Source organism: Aquila chrysaetos, chromosome 17 (assembly GCF_900496995.4).
Source record: "Aquila chrysaetos chrysaetos chromosome 17, bAquChr1.4, whole genome shotgun sequence".
NCBI classification, from domain to species: domain Eukaryota; kingdom Metazoa; phylum Chordata; class Aves; order Accipitriformes; family Accipitridae; genus Aquila; species Aquila chrysaetos.
Genome location: NC_044020.1, coordinates 4,766,658 through 4,789,372, shown reverse-complemented (window position 1 = coordinate 4,789,372; position 22,715 = coordinate 4,766,658). Strand labels below are relative to the sequence as shown.

General features: G+C 40.7%; 1 protein-coding gene across 4 annotated transcripts in view; it reads left to right on the top strand.

Moving 5' to 3' along the window:
- Positions 1-4,079: 4,079 nt before the first annotated feature.
- Positions 4,080-22,715, top strand: part of PWP1 (PWP1 homolog, endonuclein) — a 20,323-nt gene continuing 1,687 nt past the window's right edge. Inside the window, exons 1-15 of one of the 4 annotated variants that reach the window (XM_030040721.2) lie at positions 4,080-4,217; positions 4,319-4,377; positions 6,722-6,876; positions 7,299-7,384; positions 9,719-9,815; positions 11,366-11,476; positions 12,242-12,372; positions 13,757-13,830; positions 15,997-16,093; positions 16,992-17,053; positions 18,839-18,950; positions 19,986-20,076; positions 20,456-20,577; positions 21,055-21,160; positions 21,894-22,029. In XM_030040721.2, coding sequence (XP_029896581.1) covers positions 4,152-4,217; positions 4,319-4,377; positions 6,722-6,876; positions 7,299-7,384; positions 9,719-9,815; positions 11,366-11,476; positions 12,242-12,372; positions 13,757-13,830; positions 15,997-16,093; positions 16,992-17,053; positions 18,839-18,950; positions 19,986-20,076; positions 20,456-20,577; positions 21,055-21,160; positions 21,894-22,009 — 1,485 coding nt within the window. In that variant the 5' untranslated portion in view covers positions 4,080-4,151 and the 3' untranslated portion in view covers positions 22,010-22,029. Of the gene's footprint in view, positions 4,218-4,318; positions 4,378-4,507; positions 4,979-6,721; positions 6,877-7,298; positions 7,385-9,718; positions 9,816-11,365; positions 11,477-12,241; positions 12,373-13,756; positions 13,831-15,996; positions 16,094-16,991; positions 17,054-18,838; positions 18,951-19,985; positions 20,077-20,455; positions 20,578-21,054; positions 21,161-21,893; positions 22,427-22,715 lie in introns of those variants that run through there. The other 3 variants (XM_030040722.2, XM_030040719.2, XM_041129600.1) reach the window with 3 other exon arrangements.

The window sequence follows — 22,715 nt, the reverse complement described above, 5'->3', positions numbered from 1 at the left end:
CACCAAAAGCAATACCTAAGATCTGGGAGAATAAGCCTTAGTGCAAGAATGTTTTATCTTTTAAAGTGAGGAGGTTGGTGCTCTCCCTGAGAACTCCTTAAGGAGATCATGGATGAAATAAAACCAAAGCAGCCTTGTTTCAACTGCCTGAAAACTTAACTTTATGCCTAGCTATCATTTCAAGAGTTCCTCCCTCCAGGCTATGCTGCTGTGTGCAAATAGGGTATGTAGTCTCCCTTGACAAGATGCTGCCCTACTGAGATCTGATCTTTGGTTTCCTCCTGCTATTCATGCTCTGTATTTCACAGAAATACACAGGGGATGCAAATAGAGAATCAAAAGGTAACCTTGAGGACTTTTATGGCTGCCCTTGGTGTTTCAAAGCCACTCTTAAGTACTCCTTTCTTTCTTTTCTAAGTTAGAGGACTTCTTGATGTTGTGACTTCGCTTTTAGCTGTTCAGCATCTTTGGGACTGCAACACTAATATTTTGCAGCTCACTTGAGAAAACAGAAAAAAATTTTTGAGGTGCCCTGCTAGCGTATCAATCCCTTTCCCTTCTCATCTGAAGAGGTCAGCTGAACCACAGCCATAAGCCTACAGCACAACTCCTCTCAAAACACATAAAATTCCCTTTGTTTTCTTGCTTACAGCCTGTATGATTTACAGTATGAACCTTTTCATGGCCTTGTAGTACCTTCTAGCTGTCATACTAGAAATGTTTACAGTGCTCTGCCAGTTTCATAATTCAAGGTATATCAAAGTGCCTGCAGAGCCTTGGACACTGGAGCTCTTCAAGTTTTCAACTAGTTATTGGAGAGCCTACTGGCACCAGCTGCTTCAACATCACTCCTTCATCAACCAGCTCTCTTCTCTCCTTCCTTAGTGTGAAAAGGAATACCATAGCTCTCTGGGCACCTTGACACATCGTCTAAAAAAGAAGCTGGACCTCCCCTTTGGAGGAGCCATTGACTTTTCTTGACCTGGTAAATCCACTCTGCTTAGCTAGGTAACTTAATCCAGCTGAACCTTTCTGAATGTTTGTGACAACACCTTGAACAAGAGACAGGCACAAGCTTCTGTTGATGAGAACTATCCAGCCCTTGCATCCTCAGGTGAAAAGCAGTAGGTCAGGATCGGTCAAATGCAGATCCAGAAACAAGGGCAATGTTTTCATGCTTTTCACTTCAGACAGGCAGAAGTTTCTGACACCAGAATTGGTGACTAAACTAAAACAATGAAAATCACTACTGTCAAGTCTTGCCTTACTTTGCGGAGGTCCATCGGGACAAAAAGAAACTCAGCTCTGCTCATCAGAGGATAAGAAATGGGTCTAATAGAGATTCCAGGCTCAAACGAGCTCTGGAGGAGAAATACTGCTGTGTCTGATTATCTCTGATGATGATGGGGGGGGGGGGGGGATGAAGCCTTTAAGTTTTAGAAGCTCATTTTGAGGAAAGGCCCAAGGCCAGTCTAGACCAGACTATGGCATGAGAGTGTTTGATGACAGTTCGTCTGGTCAGAGACCTTTTATTTCCACAGGATCTGAACTTGGTCCTCGCACCCTTCCTGGGACAGCCATTTGAGTCCTTATCTCCTGTTGCACATATATTTCTTCATGGCCATTTCTTCCACCTAGCAGAGATTCAGAGAGACTTCTGTCAGCTCTACAGCTTCATTCCCAATTAGGACAGGTCTTTGGGTTCATCCCAAAATTCCTCCAATCTTTGTGTCAGAATTCCATCCAAATTAAGAAATGAACATCTGCTTTCTTTCCTAATCCTTGCACCTCTGTGGCTGAGTCATCTTTGGACACTAAATACCAAGAAGCCCATTTTTTACTGGTGTGTTATGACCTATGAGTTGTCCTGGCTGGTTCCTTGGGGTGAGTGGGCTGTACTGGATTTCAGTTACTGTCAGTTCCTATCATCTCAGGTGTCTGCAGGGAGCGTCCTGCCTGGGGCACTACTCTTTCAACCCCACCTCTGCAATTGCCAAGGCACCGTGGAGCAGTAATATATTTAATAGAACAGTCTTTCTTTTGTTAAGAAGACCCTGAGACCCAGGTCCACATCCCCAGCAAGTGTATGATGGAGAGAAGTATTGGAATCACCCAGCATTTATGGACTGGGTCTCAAAAGAGAAGAAAAATTATTACTACTAACTGCAGTTCTCTCAGCTGTGATATCCAGATGCACATTTGCTACCTATTTTCCCTCCTTCCTCCTTCTCCAAGTCTCTTTTTTTGGTACTTCTGTTGTTGAGCCTCGCCACAGTACACTGCTATTTTGTGATTATGTACATGGTGGGAGGGAAGGTAGAGCATGTGTGCCCCCTCTGGGTATTGCTTCAGTAAAAACAAGTCTAGCTCAAGTCTTTCTTGTGCAAACCTCCACACTATAAATGTATGTATCTGCAAAAAAACATATCCAGGAACCACAGCCACTGGAAAGTAACCTTGCTTTCCTCCTCTTGGCTGCATAATGCTCCCCTCTGCCTGTCTGTTGGGAATAGTATCCGCTTACACAAAACTTCCCTCTGAATCCAGAGAAAGACTGACAGTCAAACTGTAGCCAACTCATGCGTGGGAGGACAAGAAGGATTTTGTGGACACTGTAAAAGAAGGTGACCAGCAAAGCAAATAATAACAGCCCAGCAAAAAGGTAAGCGTACCAAAATGCAAGATTGGTAATTATTTAGACCCCAGGTAGGACTAGGATGCCCGTGCTACAGGGTACTACAAGGAATAGCCAGAAAGATACAGCTTTTGCCTTGGTATGTTTGTGTCTACATTAAGACAAAATGCAGCAAACGGTGAAATGAACAGGGTAGTGAAGAGGTAGTAATATTTTGATAAATATTTATTTCTCTCTCACTCCAGAACCACAGAAGAATCAAGATAATGAAATAATGAAAATGCTACAGTGGTGCTGTCTAGTGGCATGTGGATGAACTAACATAGCCATCCTATCTGCCAAGCTGAAGTTTGGTTGCAAAGTCCTTGAGCTTCACCATGAGAAATGCTCCTTCCCCTAACCTCAGCTTCCCATCTATGTAATTTGCAGTTATCCCCTGAATTAAGATTTCAGTGGTGGAAACAGCAGTGATTTCTGCGTGTTTGTTAGTAAAAGACTACCTTCCTGTATATTCTAGCTGGCATTTTATCCATTTTCTTTGATTTAATGAGTTAGCTAGTACAGGATGCTGACATTTGGGCGGGCAAAAAGCAGCACCTCCTGTGAGGATGCCAGTCCCTCACGACTTCCTGCAACTCCCTCTCGCTGTTGACTCTCTGCACCGGTTTCTTTTCCTTGGATAAATTTTAGAGGCCAGTAACAAAAAGGTTTTTCTAAGCCTTTAAATTTGGTGGATTGCTGCTGTGATATTTCGGAGCCAAAGGGGATGCAAACATCAGCGGGGCAGGTCTTTCTCCACAAGCGGGGGAAGCTGTGATCTGGTCCGGGAAGCAAAGGACTTGAAGAGCCTGGAAACGGGGCAGCTCGTTGCTTTACCTGAGCACCCAGGAGGAGCAGTTGTGCAAGGACCTATTACACGGCAAAGCGTTAATTTCTGGTACGAAATGTGTCTTGGGAGCTCCAGCTGGTCCCAGCTCTGGCTAAAGATGGCAGGGGTACCGAGTGTGACAGCCTGGGCTAATTAAGAGAAGCAACTACGCACCCTTCTGCAGCTAATTTTATGAAAACCAGAGCAACTGCTCCTGAAGGCGATCGGTCTCCCACCAAATTCAGTCAGAAACCGAGCGTTTGTCACCCCTCGGCCCAGGGGCAGCCCAGCCGGGCTCTGAGGAGATAACGGTCACCCGCGCGCCGCCCCTTCAACCGCCGCGCGGGCACCGCCCCCCGCAAGCACCGCCCCCCCGCAAGCACCGCCCCCCCCGCAAGCACCGCCCCCCTCCACTCGCAGGCACCGCCCCCCGCCGCAGGCCAACGGCCTCCTCCCCTCTGTAGCCACTCCCCGCCCCTCCTTCCGGGTTTTTCCCGGCGCTCAGAGATGACCTCACGCGGCTCCGTCTCCGCCCCTTCCGTTTTTCTCCGCTGTGGCAAGCGGAGCCGCCCCCATTACGTCACTCGGGGCGCGCCGGAGCCGCTCGCACGTGCCGTCCCGCAGCGCTCTGTGTCCGCCGCCGCCGCCATGAGCTGCCCCGTGACGTGCGCCGCCTGGGTGCGGTGCGGCGTTGCCAAGGAAACGCCGGACAAGGTGAGGGCGGGGGGGGGGCCGGGCTGAGGGGGACCCCCCCCCCCCAAACCCCCCGCCGCCCCCCGGCGCCCCCCTCAGCCCGCTCTGTGTCCGCCCCGCAGGTGCAGCTCAGCGAGGAGGAGCTGAAGCGTCTCATCGAGGAGGCCCAGGACAGGCTGGGGTGAGGCGGGGGGGGGGGTCGGGACGGGCCTCGACGCTGACAGAGTCTGCGGAGGGGAGGGGAGGGGGTTCCTCCGGGCTCCGGGAGAGCGCGGGCACCGGCCCGCACCGTAGAACCCGAGGCGGGGGGGTGGTGGTCGCTGAAGGCCCGGCTTGGGGAGAGGCAGCGAGGCATGGAGATGGGCGCCAGCCAGCACCGAGTTTCTTCCTGAAGCGGCTGCGTCCAGGTGAGCCCGGGAAGGTCCTTCGTCCGGAGAGCCAAAGGAGAGACGTGGGATGGAGCACATATCCTGCTTTCGTCGTGGGTACGCCAGCAGGGGTTGTGTTCCCCTGCGGTTCTGCCGTTGTCGAGCGTGTGCTGTCAGACTGGAGGAGCGTTTCGGGTGAAGTCCACAGAGAACCTCCTGGGGCCCGGTCCTGGCTGGAGTTGGCGTTCCCGCCTCGAGTGAGAAGTAAGAAGTTGGGTTTGTGACCATGGGTGCTTTGGAGATGTGGCAAACCAAGATGGAAGTCCCAAACCGACGGTGAAAAAGTGGATACTGAGGGTGAGATGTTACGACCTAAGCGAGTCTGGAGGCCCCAGCGGAGCTCAGAATGATGTGGTATTTACACTTCGGCAAAAAAGGCAAAACATCACTCGGGGGTGTATTTATGGTTCACATATGAGACTGGAGACATCAAAACTCTCCACTCAGCACTGAAAGTCCTTAGTTGTGGAGTTGTGTTAGGAGTGTTAGGTTTTGCTGCTCTGCTTTGAAGAAGAACGTAAATAAACTTATGAAAAGAATAACAGAAGTGACAGATTTAGGAAACATCTATGGAAGACAATAAAGAAAGGGCTGTCTTTTGTCTAGAAAAGGATGAGGGATTGAGATCTTATTCCATTTTCTGGTCCTTTTTAGTTAGATCTCTTCATAGATTTAGGCTTCTGATTCTGTTTCAGCTATGTAGGGTGTGCGGTTATACCACAGTACGTATGATTGAACAGATGCAGTAGGTAGCAGTAAAAGCTTTTACAGTTGGGTGAATATTATCCACCCAATTTCTATTAGATGGATCTGTGACTTTATTGGTGAACAGAGTGTTTTGTCCCAGAATGCGTTTTGTTCTGTTCTTGTTTTTTAATGGTTCCATAATCATCTTAAATGTTTGGAAGATTCTTACTTTATGTTAATTTCTTAACCAATTGTGTTTAATGTTTCTGTTATCTGTGGTGTTACCTGTTTCTCCTTTATGCATGTGAGCTTCTGGTTTTTTTGAGTGGCTTCCTTTCTCTCGCAATTTCAAAAACATGGAAAGATTTGAGGTGTTCTCTGTTATGCATTCTGTTAAACTTAAGGATGGAAATTTAAAGACTGCTTGTAACAGCCAAAGGTGTTATAATCTCTTTATAACATCTGGTACATTGTACAATTTGTTACAACTTCAGTCACTTTTTTTTGCAGTGCAAAGATTACAAATCGGACTCAGGTTTAGAGTCTCTAATTATCTTGTTACAAGGAAAAAACTGGTAATGTGAAGTGCTTATATTACTGAACAGTTTATAAAAACAGGTTTCTGATATTTAATTTAGAAATAATTTTCTGTGAGAACTATCTTGGCTCATTGATGCCTGGGAATTTTGCATGCAGAAGGACAGAAATACAGTGTATTCAGCAGGGATGAGTTCCTATGGAGCACGTTCCATTGATACATCTCAGATGTCTGTTAGGTCCTCAGCCAATGTTTAATGTACGCTTCCTTCTACTGAATTCCTTGCGTACAGAACTGCTGCTACGAAAGTTCTGAGTTTTCTGGATGTTGCATAGTTTACCCTATAAGAAGTAATCATCTGCAATATGTTCCTACCTAGTGAATTTTATGTTCTGTTTTCTTCTAATGTAAGTATGGGAAGTATGAGGAAATGAAGTCTTAAAAATCTTGAAGAAATGCAAGACTCATCACACATGACAGGGGGGGGGAAAAAAAAAAAAGAAGGAATGAACTGGACACGTGCGAATGCACAGAGGTGAGGTTGAGAGCATTGTATCCACAAAAAAAAAAGGGTAAGAGAAAGGGATTTAGGCACACCGCTTAGTTCTGTCAAGCAAAATTTGTGCCACATTTTGTCACGAAAACGTTCAAGGAAAAACTTCCTCTGGAAGCCTGAGAATAATGGTGCCTTGTACTTTGGGAAAAGATAGGAAAGGAGTGAATGGATTTCCAAATTATTGGCGTAAAGACTTGAAACCCGTGTGAACAGCCAGGACTGTGTGCTGAAATCTTGTTAGCACTCCCCTAAGCAATTACTTGGAAGCATTCTAAATGTCTGTTGCAGTTTCTCAGGGATGTGTATCTTTAAACAGGGATGACGCTGATGGTAGTGATGAAGGCCAGATGGAACATGGCACGAATGTAGCCATTCCCGGCAGAGCTAAGTCTTCTCATAACAATGAAGAGCTGTCTGATGATGAACTGGATGAATATGATTTGGAAAATTATGATGAAGAGGAACACACAGGTGAGAAAAACTTAAATGTCAGATATGCAGTGTAAGTGAAGAATGTTTTTGCTTCTTGTTGTACTTAAGACATTAGTATCCTAAAACTACACAGTGCTATGTTTCAAATGCTGGAAATTCACATTTTTAATTATCTGCTTGCCCCAGTTTCGGAAGTCATTTATTGTCCCCCTCCCTGACAATAGAACTGAGAGCATGTTGGAAAGGCTGTCACTCCCCCTGCTGTAGTGCTGAAGCAGAGCAGCAGAAGTCCCTGAAAGCACTAAGCAATTAAGCTTACTGAGGTTCTTATGTTTGGAACTTGGAAGTTCATTTAGCCCACTCCTGATATTTTGCAATACAGGTAATACAGGTATTGGTGCAGGAGTTTCTGACTTCATCTGTCATTGACAGATAAAAAATGTTCTGAAATTCCCATCTAGGTGATCTAAAACTTGGAGACACTTTGGCTACTCTGGCAGTATATGGGAGTAATGATCATGATCCTTACATCACTCTAAAAACCACTGTAAGTACTATAAAAATGTTAAATTTATCTTAAACAGCATGAACTTAATATGAACAGTGCTTGCAGTCCTTTTCTAAAGGTGTGCCAGATTTTTGGTCAGACGGAACCCTTTCCTTTTAAGGTTGCTTTGTGCAGTCCTTGTACGTGAGCTTTTTACTTTTAAGTCAGATGTTAAAGGGAACTGGCTAATTATTTAAACCACGTGCTTCTGTATGTGGAGTGGTTTGTCACCTATCTGCTAGGACACAGAAAATGCTTGAAGAAATAACAAATCTCAGGCCACTAATGACCCAAGTTAGAAAACTTCCCAGATTGCAGGACTCTTACACCTTCCACCAGTTTGTGGGAGAAACCAAGCTGAGGTGGACTCAGGCTACATGTCGAATTAGGGGTATGGCATGAAGAAGTATGTCCCTGTTAAGCATATATGCACAGCATACTGTGGAGTTGACTGCTTCTGCCTGGATTAGTTTCCATCAGGTATCAGATGGGGCGCATCTTTACAGGAGCTGGCTTTATTGGAGCTCTGCAGGGGGTGAAGAAGTCTCTGGCTGTAGTCTAGCACAAGCTAACTGTGTCAATAGTGCTGTCCTGTTATGCTGCCTGTTTGTCTTTTTCTGGTGAACAGGGATGCAGCATGCAAGACGTGAGGTAATCCTTCTACTCTACTTAACATCGATATTGCCCTGGCTAGAATATTGGGTGCCTCTTCAGAAAAGATACGGAGAGATTCCAGAGAATATCCCGCAGTTTAGTTCAGAAGGATAGATTGCAATTTGTGATTGACTTAATTTACATGTAGAGATTACAGAAATCAGTTACAAGGTGAGGTTGCGTGAGAAGAGACAATGTAATCTAGAGAGCAACCAGGAGAGACTACGATCATCTAGGGCAGGGTGATGGAGTAGATGAATTTTTTTGACCTCTTCCAAGCATAAAGATTCTGAGATTTTTCTGGGTGCTGTCCTTTCTATACTGTTTCAGATTCTTTACAAAGCTAGTGAGATTGAAAGAAAAAGAGTAGCTGTAGGCTTCTACCACGGCGTCTAGTTTGTGTGTCAGGGGACTTTGTCAAACGTGTGGTCTCAGACAAGGAATTGTTATGGTGACTTCACATACTGTAACAAAGCTCAAGGAGGAAGGCATACGTCTTATCTTTAAAAAGGGTTCACTTGCAATGTGCACTTTGGGGCACTGTATGTTTTCTCTGTGTTCCACTGACTGATTGATGATTTTTCTTGCTCCTGTGTACCAGTAGAGGTGAGAAATGCTTTAAAAGTGATTTTTCTAGTCAGAGGTATTCACACAGGGATTTAGACAGAATATGAGCTGCATTTATTCTGTGTCAAAAAAGCTACCTTTCTTCCAGACACAGGAAAAGTGAACACCTTTTTCTTAGGCTTTTCTTCCTAGCTCAAGTCCTTTCCTCAAATTCTGAGAGTACTTTTTAGTTCTTCAACATGCATTTTATGTTGTTTTTTGGTATTTACTACTAGTACTGTTGAAGACTAAGTATTGTGTAACATTAAGTTGATTAACTCGCAGAATTGCAGTACTTGATAGAATTCAAATATTGAAAAGATGCTTGAAGTGAATTAAAAAAAAAAAAAGCTTGTGACAAGAAGTCCAAGAAGTCTTGTATGTGTTGTATATTTGAAGGAAGGTACTCTGTTTGTGTAAGACTATTGATTTTTATGTACAGTTCTTAGTTTTCCACTAACAAAAATTCCCTGAATGCCTTCAATTCCTCAGTAACAATGAAAATTAGATGAGAAGTTACATCTGTTCTGGTACAGCTGAATGCCCAGTATAGCTGTAGGCAGTACTTTTCTGGAAATATTTTCCAGAAAGTAGACAATGCTTTAATGTTCTTGGAATTGCTTCCTGGATGTGAGGAGCAGTTACAGTATGCTTATTGTGTAAAATGTTGTTACGCTATGTAAATGCTGAAGGCATGAGAGCACAAGGGAAATAAGCTATGTATGTGGGCTCCGGGTGGTGATTTTCTTTTTAGCAATGGGCTGCATCATGGTAGCCTCAAAACATGGTTTCATATTTGGTAATTAAACTTCTCTCTAAATCCACCTAGGTCCACATAAACAGTCCTTCAATCTATGTAATAACTATACAGTCTCCCTATGATCGAGTCCAGTTCCTGCCTTTCTCTGTTTACCACTGTAAGATGGTTTTAGGCAGGTGGGCAGCAGGGTGTTGGGTTTTGAGTGTTTTCGAGTATGGTTAAAAATTATTACCGATTCAGCCTTTTGAACGTGTAGTTTTGTGTACTTATGTGCTTTGCTGAACATCTGTTGTCCTCTCTTTTTTGCTGTTCAGGATCAATATGAAGAGGAGGACTTTTTGATTAAGCCCAGTGACAATCTTGTCCTTTGTGGCAGAGCTGATAAAGACTACTGTAGTTTGGAGGTCCATGGTAAGTAAAACAGGATTTGTTCCTTACAGTGAATCCAGGGAATATGTCTTGCCTAGCCTGTTCCATATGGCTGTGTAGAAGGGGGAGAGGATTGGTTTTTTAAAGGGTTTTTTTCTCCCCATCTGCCCTGTGTGTTTTGTCCTCTTTCCTTATGTCATGGTGCTTTAGCCACTTTCCAGAACTGGAGTATTTCATGTGGAGTTATTGTTGTTTAGAGGGTAATGTGCCTTTTTCAGGCTGTATAGCATTTCCTTTCCTTATTTCATTTCTAATGGCACTTAGAAAACACTATGGCATTTTTATTCTCTGAACATACGATCTTTCTTCCAAACAGTCTTACTTTCCATATCGTGCAAGCTTCTTCTAGTGGTTTGTTGTTTTGGGGCTTTTTTTCTTTCAGCTTTGTCCTTGCTTCTTTAAATGGGCTTTCCACTGCTAGGAGTAGAAGAATCAGCGCCTTTATCATCTTAGTTTTAGAAGACATGATCCTTAATAAGGTCTGAATACCACTTGTTCTATGGATGGGTTTAGTTTTACTGTGTAAAAAATTTCTCTGTTGCAGCAAGGAGTACTACTGAGTGTGCTGAAGTTACCATCTTTTCTTAGGGTGGTTCTTTTGGGGAATGTTTCTGGCTACTTCTGCTATGGTACATATTTCTTCAAGCAAAGTATTCTGTTTTAAGAAAACAGCAAGACCAAAGTGTTTGAAAGCATCTCTTCAGATACCAGCATCTGGCATTTTCTCTAGCTGGAGGTGTTTACAAATTTTATTAACTGTGTTATTTTCCCAATATAAACTTATAAAACAATAGCACAGGCTTCTGCAGTTTATAACATTGGGTAGCCCTGTCTTAGTTAACTACTAAGACTACTTAGTTAACTGAAGACTTTAGTTAGTATCTGAACATCTAGCACGTGCTTAAAAACGGCACAGTGATTTTGTGTGTGTGTGATGATACCGTGTTAATAAAATAATTAATGGGTTTTCTCTGCTATCCAGTTAGTAAATTCTTTTATTATAAGGAGAAAAATAGCTGGCTAAAGGGAATGCAGTGTTTAGTATATGGTTGCTTTACCAAAACTCTTCCTGTATCTCAGTTAACCTGCTGAAGGTAACTTCAGCTTCCTCTGATTTGAAAACTGTTTGTCTTTTACCTTCATTTCCCCTTTGATTACACCTGTCTAAACCTTCATTAATGTATCCTGATGTAGAAAGTGGTGGATACGGAGCATCTATTTTGAAGTGGTCTTACAAACAAAGTAGTGTAGTATGCTAGGAATAAAGTGTCTAAGCTTTGCTGAACTTGTCACTTCTTTATCTAAAGTACACAGGAGAATGTTGTTTGTTTTGTGTAATTCAGTGAGGCGTAACATTAGTACTTGGAGGCTCTGGCCTCTACACTAGAAGTCTGAACACACTGCGAATTTTCATTCTAGATCTCCTTGACAATTTAGTGTTTGCCACATCTGCCTTTTGCAGAAATGAACTGTTTATAGTTGCTTGCTTTTCCTCTTCACTGATGTTTTGTATATCTTTAATTCTTTTTCAGTTTATAATCATGAAGAGAACTCATTTTATGTACATCATGATATTATCTTGCCTGCTTACCCTCTAAGTCTGGAGTGGTTGAATTTTGATCCTAGTCCTGATGAATCACTAGGTAAATTACAAAGGATACTGTAAATGTCCAGTTAAATAATTTTTATTTGAAAAGTATATATAAATGTAATGTTGTCACTAAATAATTTCCTCCAGTGGTATGAACAGAAATAAGACCAAGATACTAAGATGGAAAAACTGAATATCAGGGTTTTTGGTTTGGTGATACAGTCATCTTAGTGATGCTGCCATAACAAGTGATTTGACTAAAACACTGGTTTTATTACAAATAATTAAGTTACTGTCAATTAGCAGACCAGAGCAAGCTCTTCTCTAATCTGCTTTGTTTTCCATTTGCAAATGAAACGTTGCTTTTGTTCAAATTCATTATGGCCAATGCAGTTGATTAACTGTAAAACACAGCAAAATTTATATATACTTATGTATTTAGTAACCTTTTTCCTGTGTGTTACAGATTTTTTTTTTCCATAGCACAGGGAACGTGTTTTTGGTTTGGGTTTTTTTGGTGGGGTTTTTTTGTGAAAAAAACAAAACGTGGAACTTTTTACAGCTTCTTTGAACAGTTACTTTTACTGAAGGGGAAGTGTATTGGAGAGCAAGTAAATTTTCTTCTGGCAACATCTGCTGTCAGTTGATATTTTTGAATTGCTCCTTGTTAGTTATAAACATCAAATGTTCAAATAGAAGATTCTGGCATGTAAGTGTAAGTTTTACTTAATCAAAGAAACAAGCAACAGCTGGATTGCCAAGTATGCTGTTTCGTAACTCTAAATAACTGTGGTTGCATTTGGGTTTCTGCTTGTAGGAAATTATGTTGCAGTGGGTAACATGACCCCGGTTATTGACATTTGGGACCTTGATATAGTAGAATCCTTAGAACCAGTCTTTTCTCTTGGAAGCAAGAAAGAGAAAAAGAAGAAAAAGAAAGTAAAGAAAGTAAGTATTGCAGAACGGTTTATCTGGTTGGATGGAGGAAACTTAGAGCAAGGATACTGTTGTTATTACTTTCTTTCCTACAATGAAAAAATCATAGATAATCTGGTTTAATTCCATCTGTCATGTTGAAAGATGGTGTTTAGAGAGGTTACAGAAGATAATATCATGGTTATCTGTGATAGGTTGAAATTGGTATTTTCCTGTGAGTTGGAGAGTTGAAAAGGCATTGAGCAATAAAGGACAAGGTTGATACTAGTAAAATACATTTACTCAGGATTCACCTCTGTTAGCTTTATCTATCTAAAATTCAAGCATATTTTAAGCTAGTTGAGATTGTCTAAGGTGAATGCATAGAGACACATCCAGAGGATGGCTCAGTTTCTTTCAGTGGACTGCAGAGGAAACCTGAACTACTGAAGAGGAAGACTGAGGTTTAGACTGGATGCTAAGTTATGTGAGATGAATCTGACCATCATTGTATGCCTCAATGTGTTGTTACGAATTGTCCAAATTCTTTGGTATGTAAAAAAAGTATGGAAGATAATGTAACTTAAATTTTCTAGATTTTGCATATAGTAGATGCTTCAGGAAGTACTTAAAGACTCCCTAGAGTAAATAGTGAACACTGGGTATATAGCTAATGTTGGTTTCCCAAAGAAAGGAGCACTGCAATGTTAGTCAGCTAAAGAACCACTCTGTGTAATTGTGAAGGGGGTTTCCTTCTTGAGCTCTCAGACCTTTTGGTTTTAAAAACAATAGAAAAAATACCCTTGAAAGGGGAATTTGTTCTGTGAAACTTGCTTCTGAAAATCACTGAGTTATCAGAATTGCTGTTGAAGATACCATTCATAAATGTTACCTCAATTTGAAATGCTAATTGTTCTCTGTATGGATAATTAAAGCCTGGAATTAAGAACAGAAGAAGAATGGGGTGGCTTATGGGTGGTTTCCAATTGCTGTCGCAGGAAACTTTGAAGCTTAACCATTTTCAATTAGAATTTGTAGGAGCTGGCATTTACAAGGAGGTAAAGCTCAGTTAATTGGGAGGAGAGGGAGGGAACTGCCAGGAGTGTTTAGAAAGAAGCTGAAGAAGCTGCACATTAGCTGGAGACAATGAAATTTCTTCTACTAGCCTGAAGGGAGTAACCAGTTCTGTAAGCCCACCAGCTGTGAATGGAGCAATCTGAGACCTGGGGTAGGAGGCGAGGTGTGGGTACTGCAGAGACAGTTCTGTCAAAAACCTTGTGGCAGCAAGTGAGAATAATTTAAAACATAAAGTTGTTTGTGAAGGCATTAAGGATTTCATACTAATGTGTTGTAATGCTTGATTATCATTGAAGCTGTAGTTTTCAAAAGTCTGTTTATGTTATATGTGCATACGCAGAGTTTATCTTCAGAAGGGACGGTGAAAGGACATACTGATGCTGTGCTTGATCTTTCATGGAATAAACAAAGCAGGTAAAAGAATACTTGAATAACAATGAATGGTTACAAATTTGCATACTTAATTGGCATACATTTTTCACATAAATCCAAAATCTTGTGTAGTATAACATTGAACTTGAAAGCAGTGCTGAAATGAATCAATTCTCAAAAACACCCCCCCCCCCCCTTTTTTTTTTAACTAGAAGTCTTGATTTATTTTTTTGAAAACCTGTATTTTGCTACAGATCACTTTTTATTTGCAGGTTGTCCAGATGAGGGCAGGGCTAAGGTGGGTCTAAGCCGTTTGATAAATCGGCTACATTTAAGTCAGATGCACAAATTGGAGAAGCAGAAGGGCTGTCCTGATCTGTGCCGATCTTCCAATGACCTAAAACACCATTTCAACAGAGAGAAGTAGATTTATAGAAGAAAGTCCTTGCTATGCTGGTTTTTTTTTTTTTCTCCTCTGGCTTTTGCCCCAGAGCTGTGCACAGAAAAGAGAGTGTAAAAGCCCTAATAGCACAGTTATAGAAACGCCTCTGACCCTCGAGTTATCCTAGGCAGAGAATTCCCTGTTGCCTGAATGAACTGGCAATGAAGCGCTGCTATTGAAGCAACAGAAAGCTGGCCCACCTTGAGGGAGAGGTCAAGGACAACGCGTGTTGACTGAAGTAAAGATGCTGCTGTTTTTTATTACTTAGGTGGTTGTTAACAGTTCAGCTGTCAGAGGATCCCAGCATGGGCCTTGAAACTGTTCCAGTCAGACACAGGCGATTATTTTTCTTTTTTTTCTTTCCTGCTGTCATAAATGCCTCTGAAGATACACAGTCAACTCCACATAGTCCTGATGAGCAGGTGTAAGCCTTCACTTGTAATACTTTCTTACCTACATACTGAAGAAGGAAACACCCACATAGACACACAGTCAATGTACATAAATTGCACTTTTAATTTAAAGCATGCTGTCTGTTGTTCTTTAATTATACATATATGCACAGAGCGTGATAGTGATCATTCCATCAGTCGTACAAAAGAGTAGCTTTCTTGTACCTAGAAATGGTTGTCTGGTGAGAATATAGAGACAAGTCACAAAAATTATGGCTATAGTATTTAAGTGTCTGGAATGCATAATTCTGTAATATGTGGAGTTATGAACTCATTGATACTGGTAGATCTTTCAGGAAATAAAACCAGCCTTGAAGTGGGAACCTTATGGGTAAAACAAGGAACACTTTGAAGCAGCTTATATTTAAATGTTTTGTTGTTGTTTGTTTGGGTTTTTTAAGCAAGACATGCTGTGACAGCTCTCTATAAATAACTTTCTGCCTGTAGGTCATAATGGTGTTACTGTAAAATGTTCTCATAGCCTTCACTATGCATTTTCTTAAATTTCCCTTGTAACGTTGTTTGGAAGAACAGTGTTTCCAGGAGAATGTTAGCTCTGTCAGTCAGAAACACTTGGTTAATATAAAAAGAAAAGGGTGAGGGGGGAGCAGTTTCAATCAGAAACAACATGTTGGGGTAATAGATCTGATTTTAAGAGCAATGGTAGCAATTGTACTGTGTATTTGACAGGCCTTTGGGAAAGTTTTGAGTTTTTTGTGATTAAACTTCTAAACTGTGTGTTTATCGCTCTTAACACAATCGGTCAAATTTAAGTTGAAATGTGGTGTCTGTAAACTTAACTAAAATGTTAGTGGTTCCTTTCAGCATTCTATGAAGTGTGTAGTGTTGGGTCTTCAGTAGTTATATAAATACTCAGAGAGCAAAATATTTTAAAACCAGGTTTGTCTGGCTCTTGGCTGTATGTGTATGCAAACAGAACTAAGTTGCACAGGTAATATTTAAAAATAGTATCTTAAAGGAAAGGAAGTGCTTCAAAGCCTTTCTTGCTTTTTGTTCGAGAAATTTTCCGGTAAATGATATTTTAAGTGGTGTCGGGGGGAAATAGAAGCAAAGCTGTCAATGTTGTTACAGTAAGCGTTAGACTATATTACATTATATTAGTATGTTTGTAGTCCTTCCTTGTAACTTAGAATTACCTTCAGGGAGTTATCCCTCAGGTTTGAGACATATAGTCTATAGACAAGCATGTACTTGATCTCAGAATCAGGCTCTGTATGTATTTTGGATTTTTGACCATTATTTGTTCGTATCTGTATAAAGATTTTCAAAACTTGTTTTTTGATCCACTATCAGGAATGTTTTAGCAAGTGCGTCTGCTGACAATACTGTAATTTTGTGGGATATGTCTGTGGGTAAGCCAGCAGCCAGCCTGATGCTACATACAGACAAGGTATGTCATAATTGCTATGTTTCTTCCACTGTAAAATACAGAGAAAAAAATAACTGCAGTTTTTAATTAGCTGCTTGGTAGTGAATCCTTAGAACAACAATTCTGTAATTTTCTAACAAGTGTGCAGAATTCTTTAAATTTCTGAATTAGTTGCTTTTGTGAACAACACTGTGTTCGCTTTTTAAAGTGTTATTTAACTTATCTTTTAGAAAGTTTGTGAAGATTTACAGCAGTTTTTAAAATGCCTTTTGTGTGAAAGCCCTGATGGTTGGGAATCTAATAGTGCTGGTATAAGCTACAAAAAATAGATCTCTGAGCATAGGTCAAACTGTAACTCTCTAAGGAAACAATGAGTGTCGGTTACAGTTTGTTCTAGGTAAGAAAGGTTTAAAATAGATGATACTAAAATACCATAGTGATGGGTACTTCAGAAATAATCTCCTAGTAATTAAAATTTGAAAGTTAGTTATTAATAGCTGTAACCTTATTTTGCTGTTAACAAAGTCACTGCCCTTGGCAAATTCCTGATTTTCATTTTTTGCTAGCATCTGCATTTTTCCCCAAACTGGAAGCAGATATTCTTTTACCTCCTCCAGCTTATTTTTTTTTAATATCTAGGGCAGAAAGGGGGCATGTGGTTCTGTTCAGTTAAATTGTATTGGAAAATATCTTGTTTCCACTGGGTGGGGGTGTTTGAAATAAAAATAATGTGATCTCTTGCACTGTTTTATGAGAAATCTGAGTATCCACAAGCTTAACAGGAGGGGTTTTGGGGGGGCGGAAATGTGCTGGGTTTGGGGAGGGTGGGGTTTGCTCTGTTTGTTCAAAGAAAGTTCCTGTATGTGTGTGTGTTACATCTCATTGCTTATTTTTAAAAATAAAATCTTCTGTTATCTAGGTCCAGACGTTGCAGTTTCATCCGTTTGAAACTCAGACCCTTATTTCTGGATCTTATGATAAGTATGTCAGGGTAATATTTTCAAATGTTACACCTAGGGGGGGTATTAGTATTGAATTAAGCCTGTTAAGTTGCCTCACGTTTTCTTTTTCATTTGCTTATAACTGTGCCAAATTTGAGTAATGCCATTATTTTTTTCCAGCAAGGTAGCCAGGTTTGTATGTGGCCAAAATCTAGTTTTCCTTACCTCTTTTCTCAGGACTAGCCAAATCCTATAACCATCTGGACTGACATTTTCTGTGCCGGGTATCTGCACCAAACTGAATTTATTTCTTAATTTGGCCTTATGGCATTTTCTGCATTGGGAATGTGTCATTGCTCATCCCTGTGAAAACTTGTCCAGGTTTTGCCAAACTGTAAGACCAGAGTAGGGGCATGAGGGACCCTCAAATCCCAGTCCACTCCATACAGCCTCTATTGATAGGCATGCCATAACCAAAATTTAACAGGCTATCTCCCGTGATTGCAGCCTGGAGATGCTCTGAAATGGTTTGTGTCTGCACACTTGGACTAGCTCTGTAGCTGCCAGTTGTTTTAAGCCCTGCCATCCAAAAAATTTCCCCTCTGTTCTCCCATCTCACAGGGGCAACTTTTTAATTTCGCTCTATAACCGTGATTTTCTTATACTGATTTTTTTATTCAGCTTTTAAGACTTTCTCCTTGCATTAAAATATTTATAGACTTGTCAATCTTCAGCCAAGCCTTTATGTTCTCTGGCTTCAATTATGCTCTTGCTACATCTGCTTAAGTGAAACTATAGGATAAAACCCCTTTATTGTTGTTAGGAACCTGCTTCTGTCCACTTTCCTCCCGCAAGGCTTCCTTCTGTAAAAATATGAAAAAAGTCCAAACACTGAGACCAGCTTCTTGATCCCTTTTTAGCCAGCCCTTTGATCCCATGGACACCTATAAACCAGTGTACTGTCTATAAACTAGTAGACTGCCTTTGTGGATTTTTCCTGTAAAGCTTTCTGGGACCACATGCTATTCAATGAATGTGGGCAGATGCCTTCCTAACCTGAAAGTCAGACCATTAAAAATTGCATATGTACTAAAATTGTTGTTGTAAAATGCCTGGTAGAAGAGCTGAGAAATCTAGATCGCATTTCTTTGGCTTTAATTATAGGATAGAGTGGAAGTGGGTTACATTGTGGATGTAAATTGTGGTGAGATGTTGTGAGAGTGACATCATTGCTCCTTTCTTGCATTTGCATCCAGGAGCTTTTTGATTTGGGACAGATTCTGCTGCCACTGGGCTGAGCACAAGCCTGTAAAGAATCCCAGAGGACCCACTAACTCCCATCGTTTTTTCTCCTTTTTGTAGTAGCATTTCCCTAATCACTTGTAAAGATTAATTTTTTTATTAAAGCGTATTTGAAAATGTTTGTATATGTATTGCAAATTGATTTCCTAATTAGTGTATTATTTTGAACAGTCATTACTTTATTGAAGTCTGTTCATAATTAAGTGATATATTTGCATAATTATGGTCTCCTGTATGATAAGTATCTTATGTATTGAGCAAATCCGAGCTCTGTTTGATTAAATAGAATGGCTGTTTGTAACCAGGATGAAACTTTGAAGCATATGGAAAAAGCTTGTGCTTATCTGAGAAATTTTAATCTGTTACTGAGTTGGAAGACTAAGTAGTGAAGCTGTTTCCATTTTAATTTTTGAATTGTAGTTTGCATGGACCTTCTATATATGCCAGTGGTAAAACAAACTTCATAAAGTATTCTGCCATTATTTTTTTTTTTTCCTTAATTTACTATCCCTTTTTCCCCCAGATCAGCTGTTCTGTATGATTGCAGAAACCCACAAGAAAACCATCGAATGTGGCGGTTTAGTGGTCAGGTTGAAAGAGTAACCTGGAATCATTTTTCACCTTGTAATTTCTTGGTGAGTACATGCTCTTCTATTCTTGGTCTGTTGAGTGTTGCCATTTCATTTAACCTGTATTTTTGTGTTCATAATGTTTCTGAATCATATAGTGGACCTGATGGACAGTTGGACTGTTGGCGTTGCTTATTTTAAAAATACAGTGTGGTGGAGGATGGTTTTAGGTAGTTTTTTCAACAAGTGTATCAAGGTCAGTTACTTACAGGTATCTGCTTTTCATTATGACAGTGGAAAAGCAATGGATGCTGATGCATTTTTGCTCCAGAGGTGGCATCTTTGCCATGTCGTTACCGTGTTCAGTGGCTGGGATGTATTTTCCTTTGCATAGCTGCTGTTGTGTTTCATGTCATGAGGCAATTGCAGCTGAGAAGTAGCTAACTCAGATCCTGAATATTAATTCAGCGTTTCACATCAGCGCTAGAGGGCACTGTCCTCCTGTCTGGTATAGAGTAAAAATACCTTGGTTTTGTCGAGATTTTTATAATAAAACTTTTAAACAGGATTTAAAATCAAATCTTTTTTATTATCTCAATGTCTGTCTAGTTCTCTGTTGCTTTGTGTATACAGTCAACAAAAGCAGTTGCTCAGTTATGTTGGGTTTATGATGTAGATCTTTCTTGGTATAATCACACTTAGCTTTCCACAGGGCTATTATGCAGCCGCTGGATGGCTCCAGAAAGTTTGAACTGACACTTAAGAGGCTAAAGGCTTTGTATTTCATTGCCTAACAAGAAAGCCAAGCTTAGTAGTGCAACCATCTTCAAAATACAGTTCAAGAAACGTGTATAGGATTAAGACTTCTATGTAAGTCCCTGCAGCATAGTTCAGGGATGTCAAATAGCTGAGGCACCAGCTGGATGGAGTCTGACTTTGGGGATGCAGACCTGTGTACGCTGTGTAACATGCCCTACCAAGAAGTAGTGTAAGTCTGTCTCAAATCAGAGACTTACTAGTGGGTGGGCATTATTCCATAGGAGCTTTTTTCCAAATGAGTGACTACAGCTGTTTGTTTTCAAAATGTTGTGATTTCCTTAGGCAAGCACAGAGGATGGCTTTGTGTACTGTCTGGATGCTCGTTCTGATAAGCCACTGTTTACTCTGAAAGCTCACGATGAAGAGGTGTCAGGTAAATTGTCTGTGTGTTGTGTTTGTCCCCAGTGGCGCGGCACATCTGGAAGATGTCTTTAACTGATATGACTGAGGTGGTAGTGATTCCTTGCTTACCAAATAAGAGTTGTGCATACTAATCGTGGCTGGCTGGCGCGTGAAACAAATCTCTTCTGAGAAGCCACTGTAAGCAAAGTATTTTAACAAGAGTGAACTTTTCTCAGTGGACATCATGAATAAGCATGTCAAAACAGATCTATTCACTTGGGGGGGACACATTTTTTTTGGGGGTGAGGAAGAACAAAATCTATGGAATCTGGTCCTCATCAGTGTATCCTCATCTCTGTGAAATAATGATTATCTGGTGCTCTCACACTGCTGCACTCTTAATCTTCCAGGGCTACAACTAAGCAGTCAGATTAAAGGGTGCCTCGTGACATCATCTGCTGACAAATACGTGAAAATTTGGGATATCCTGGGAGACAGACCAAGTTTAATCCATTCCAGGGATATGAAAATGGTAGAGTAATATTCATTTCTTTACTCCAAGAAGGTTTATGTATAAACTATGTCTGCTTAATTGTTTTTTGCCTAGCTTGAATCTTGTTTTACCTAACATAACATCTTTAGGAAACAAACAAAAAAATCACATCTGTGTATTCTGGGTGAATCATTCTCATTACAGTGCAGTATTCAATTCAACATGTAATGGGCAGACTGCTTCAAAGCCTCAGACCTGAACACCAGAAACAATGTTCTGGGTAGAACTGTAGGTGCTCCAACGTGTATCTGCCAGGTTCAAGACAAAGATATGATTTAGTGTTTGTAATTAGCAGCTCTTGACTTTAATTTTCTGTCTTTACAAAATACATTTCAGGAAACTCAGAGAGCTTACATTTGTTAAAACTTGCTTGGAGAAAGTATTTTTAGATGACGAATTCTTTTTAGGATGATACTTTAAAAAAAATCCTCCTCTTTCTTCCTCCTACCCTCCCAGGGTGTTCTGTTCTGTGCAGCCTGCTGCCCTGACTTCCCATTTGTTTTTGCCTTTGGAGGAGAGCGAGAAGGGCTGCGTGTTTGGGATATAAGCAAGATTTCTGCAGGTAACATTCTCGTTTCTTTGAATCTTGTGGTTCTCCCCTTGCCCTCAGGGTGTATTTGTATATTCAGTAATGTATTGTGGCTCTGAGAGAAACTGTAGGTTAATATTTTTAAATACCCCAAGACTGGGTATGTGTTCACATTTTCAGCTTCAAAAAATGTGGTTTTTCTTCTAAATTGGAGAACTCTGTTTGCCACGTGATTTATTTTCTTGTAGCTGAAGTGTAATACCTGATTTCCTATAATACCTATGTTTTACTTAATGTTCCTGGTGTAATCAAGTATCGTGTTTTTGAGTACTTGTAGGAATAAAAGTGAGGACTCTTTTGATCGGTTGTTGTAGCTACATGTAACTAAATGGCATGAATTTTTGGAGAAGGCTTTTAGGAGCTTGGTGGAAACCAGAGAGACTAAAAGCAGAAATAAATTATTTAAACTTAATGTTTTGCTCTACAAAACTCATCCATTTCACAGTACTTAGGTACAGGAATTACACACAGGGAAACCTCTAGAGATGCTCTAGTGGAGAAATAACAGGACTTGTAATTTAAGTATCATATGCGGGAGATTGTTCTGACATGTAAGCTTCAAATCCCTACTCAGGGAAAAGGGGAAAAGCTCTCAAACCGCACCAGGACAGGATTTCCATTCCACTCCATGATGCTCACCATGCTATACCTGCTGTACTTGTCTCTGGGAGAGAAACATGTAAGCAATCCCCTATCTGTGTTGCAGTGAATGAAGTTTTCGGAAACAGAGAGAGACATGTTCTGGCTAGTGCCAATTCTGTGGCTTGCAGCTCTGTGGCCGGCAGTAGCAGCAACGATGTGGAGACAGCAATGGAATCGTGACGGACCATCAAAAAATCAAAGTAATTAATGGGACTATGACTAACGTGTATTCTACAAATCCCCGTTTGGTGAGAGTTCATAGAAATTACTTGAATGGCATGCAATCTGCAGGCTTCTTCATCTCAGATGAAGAAACGCAGTGTGGCTAAGCTTTAAGTAAGTCAGCAGTCCTAAGTTCCTGCCTCTATTACTGGCTTTGAAAGATTAAATCACTTGCTTTTGCCTGAGATTATGATCCCTGAAACAGGGGCTACTATGTGTAAAGTTGATATATAAAATGAAACAGTCACTAAAAAAGCATTCTGCTGCTACCAGAAGTTTGTTGAATACTGCAGAGAAGGTAAATACCTTCTAAGGGCATAAGGAAAAAGACTTCAGACAGCAGTTGTATAATAAACAAACAAAAGCTGAATGAAATGACAAGTGTAAATAGATAATTTATCCTTAATTTGAGGCTAGATGTACAGATTTCTAATACAGATTTTAAAAGTTCTATGTAACTTTTATAAGTCTTAAGAGTATTTCTTGGGCCTTAAGTTGGAGTACCTGACTACAATCTTGAAATGTATTTGTAGCACCTCAGATCACCAATATCAGACCAGAAATCCCAGCTCTATCCCATCAAGATGGAGGGTTTCTTTTCCCTGATTCCACAGCACCTGAAGCGTATTGATGTTGCCATGTATATTGGGTTTTTCTTCAAGCT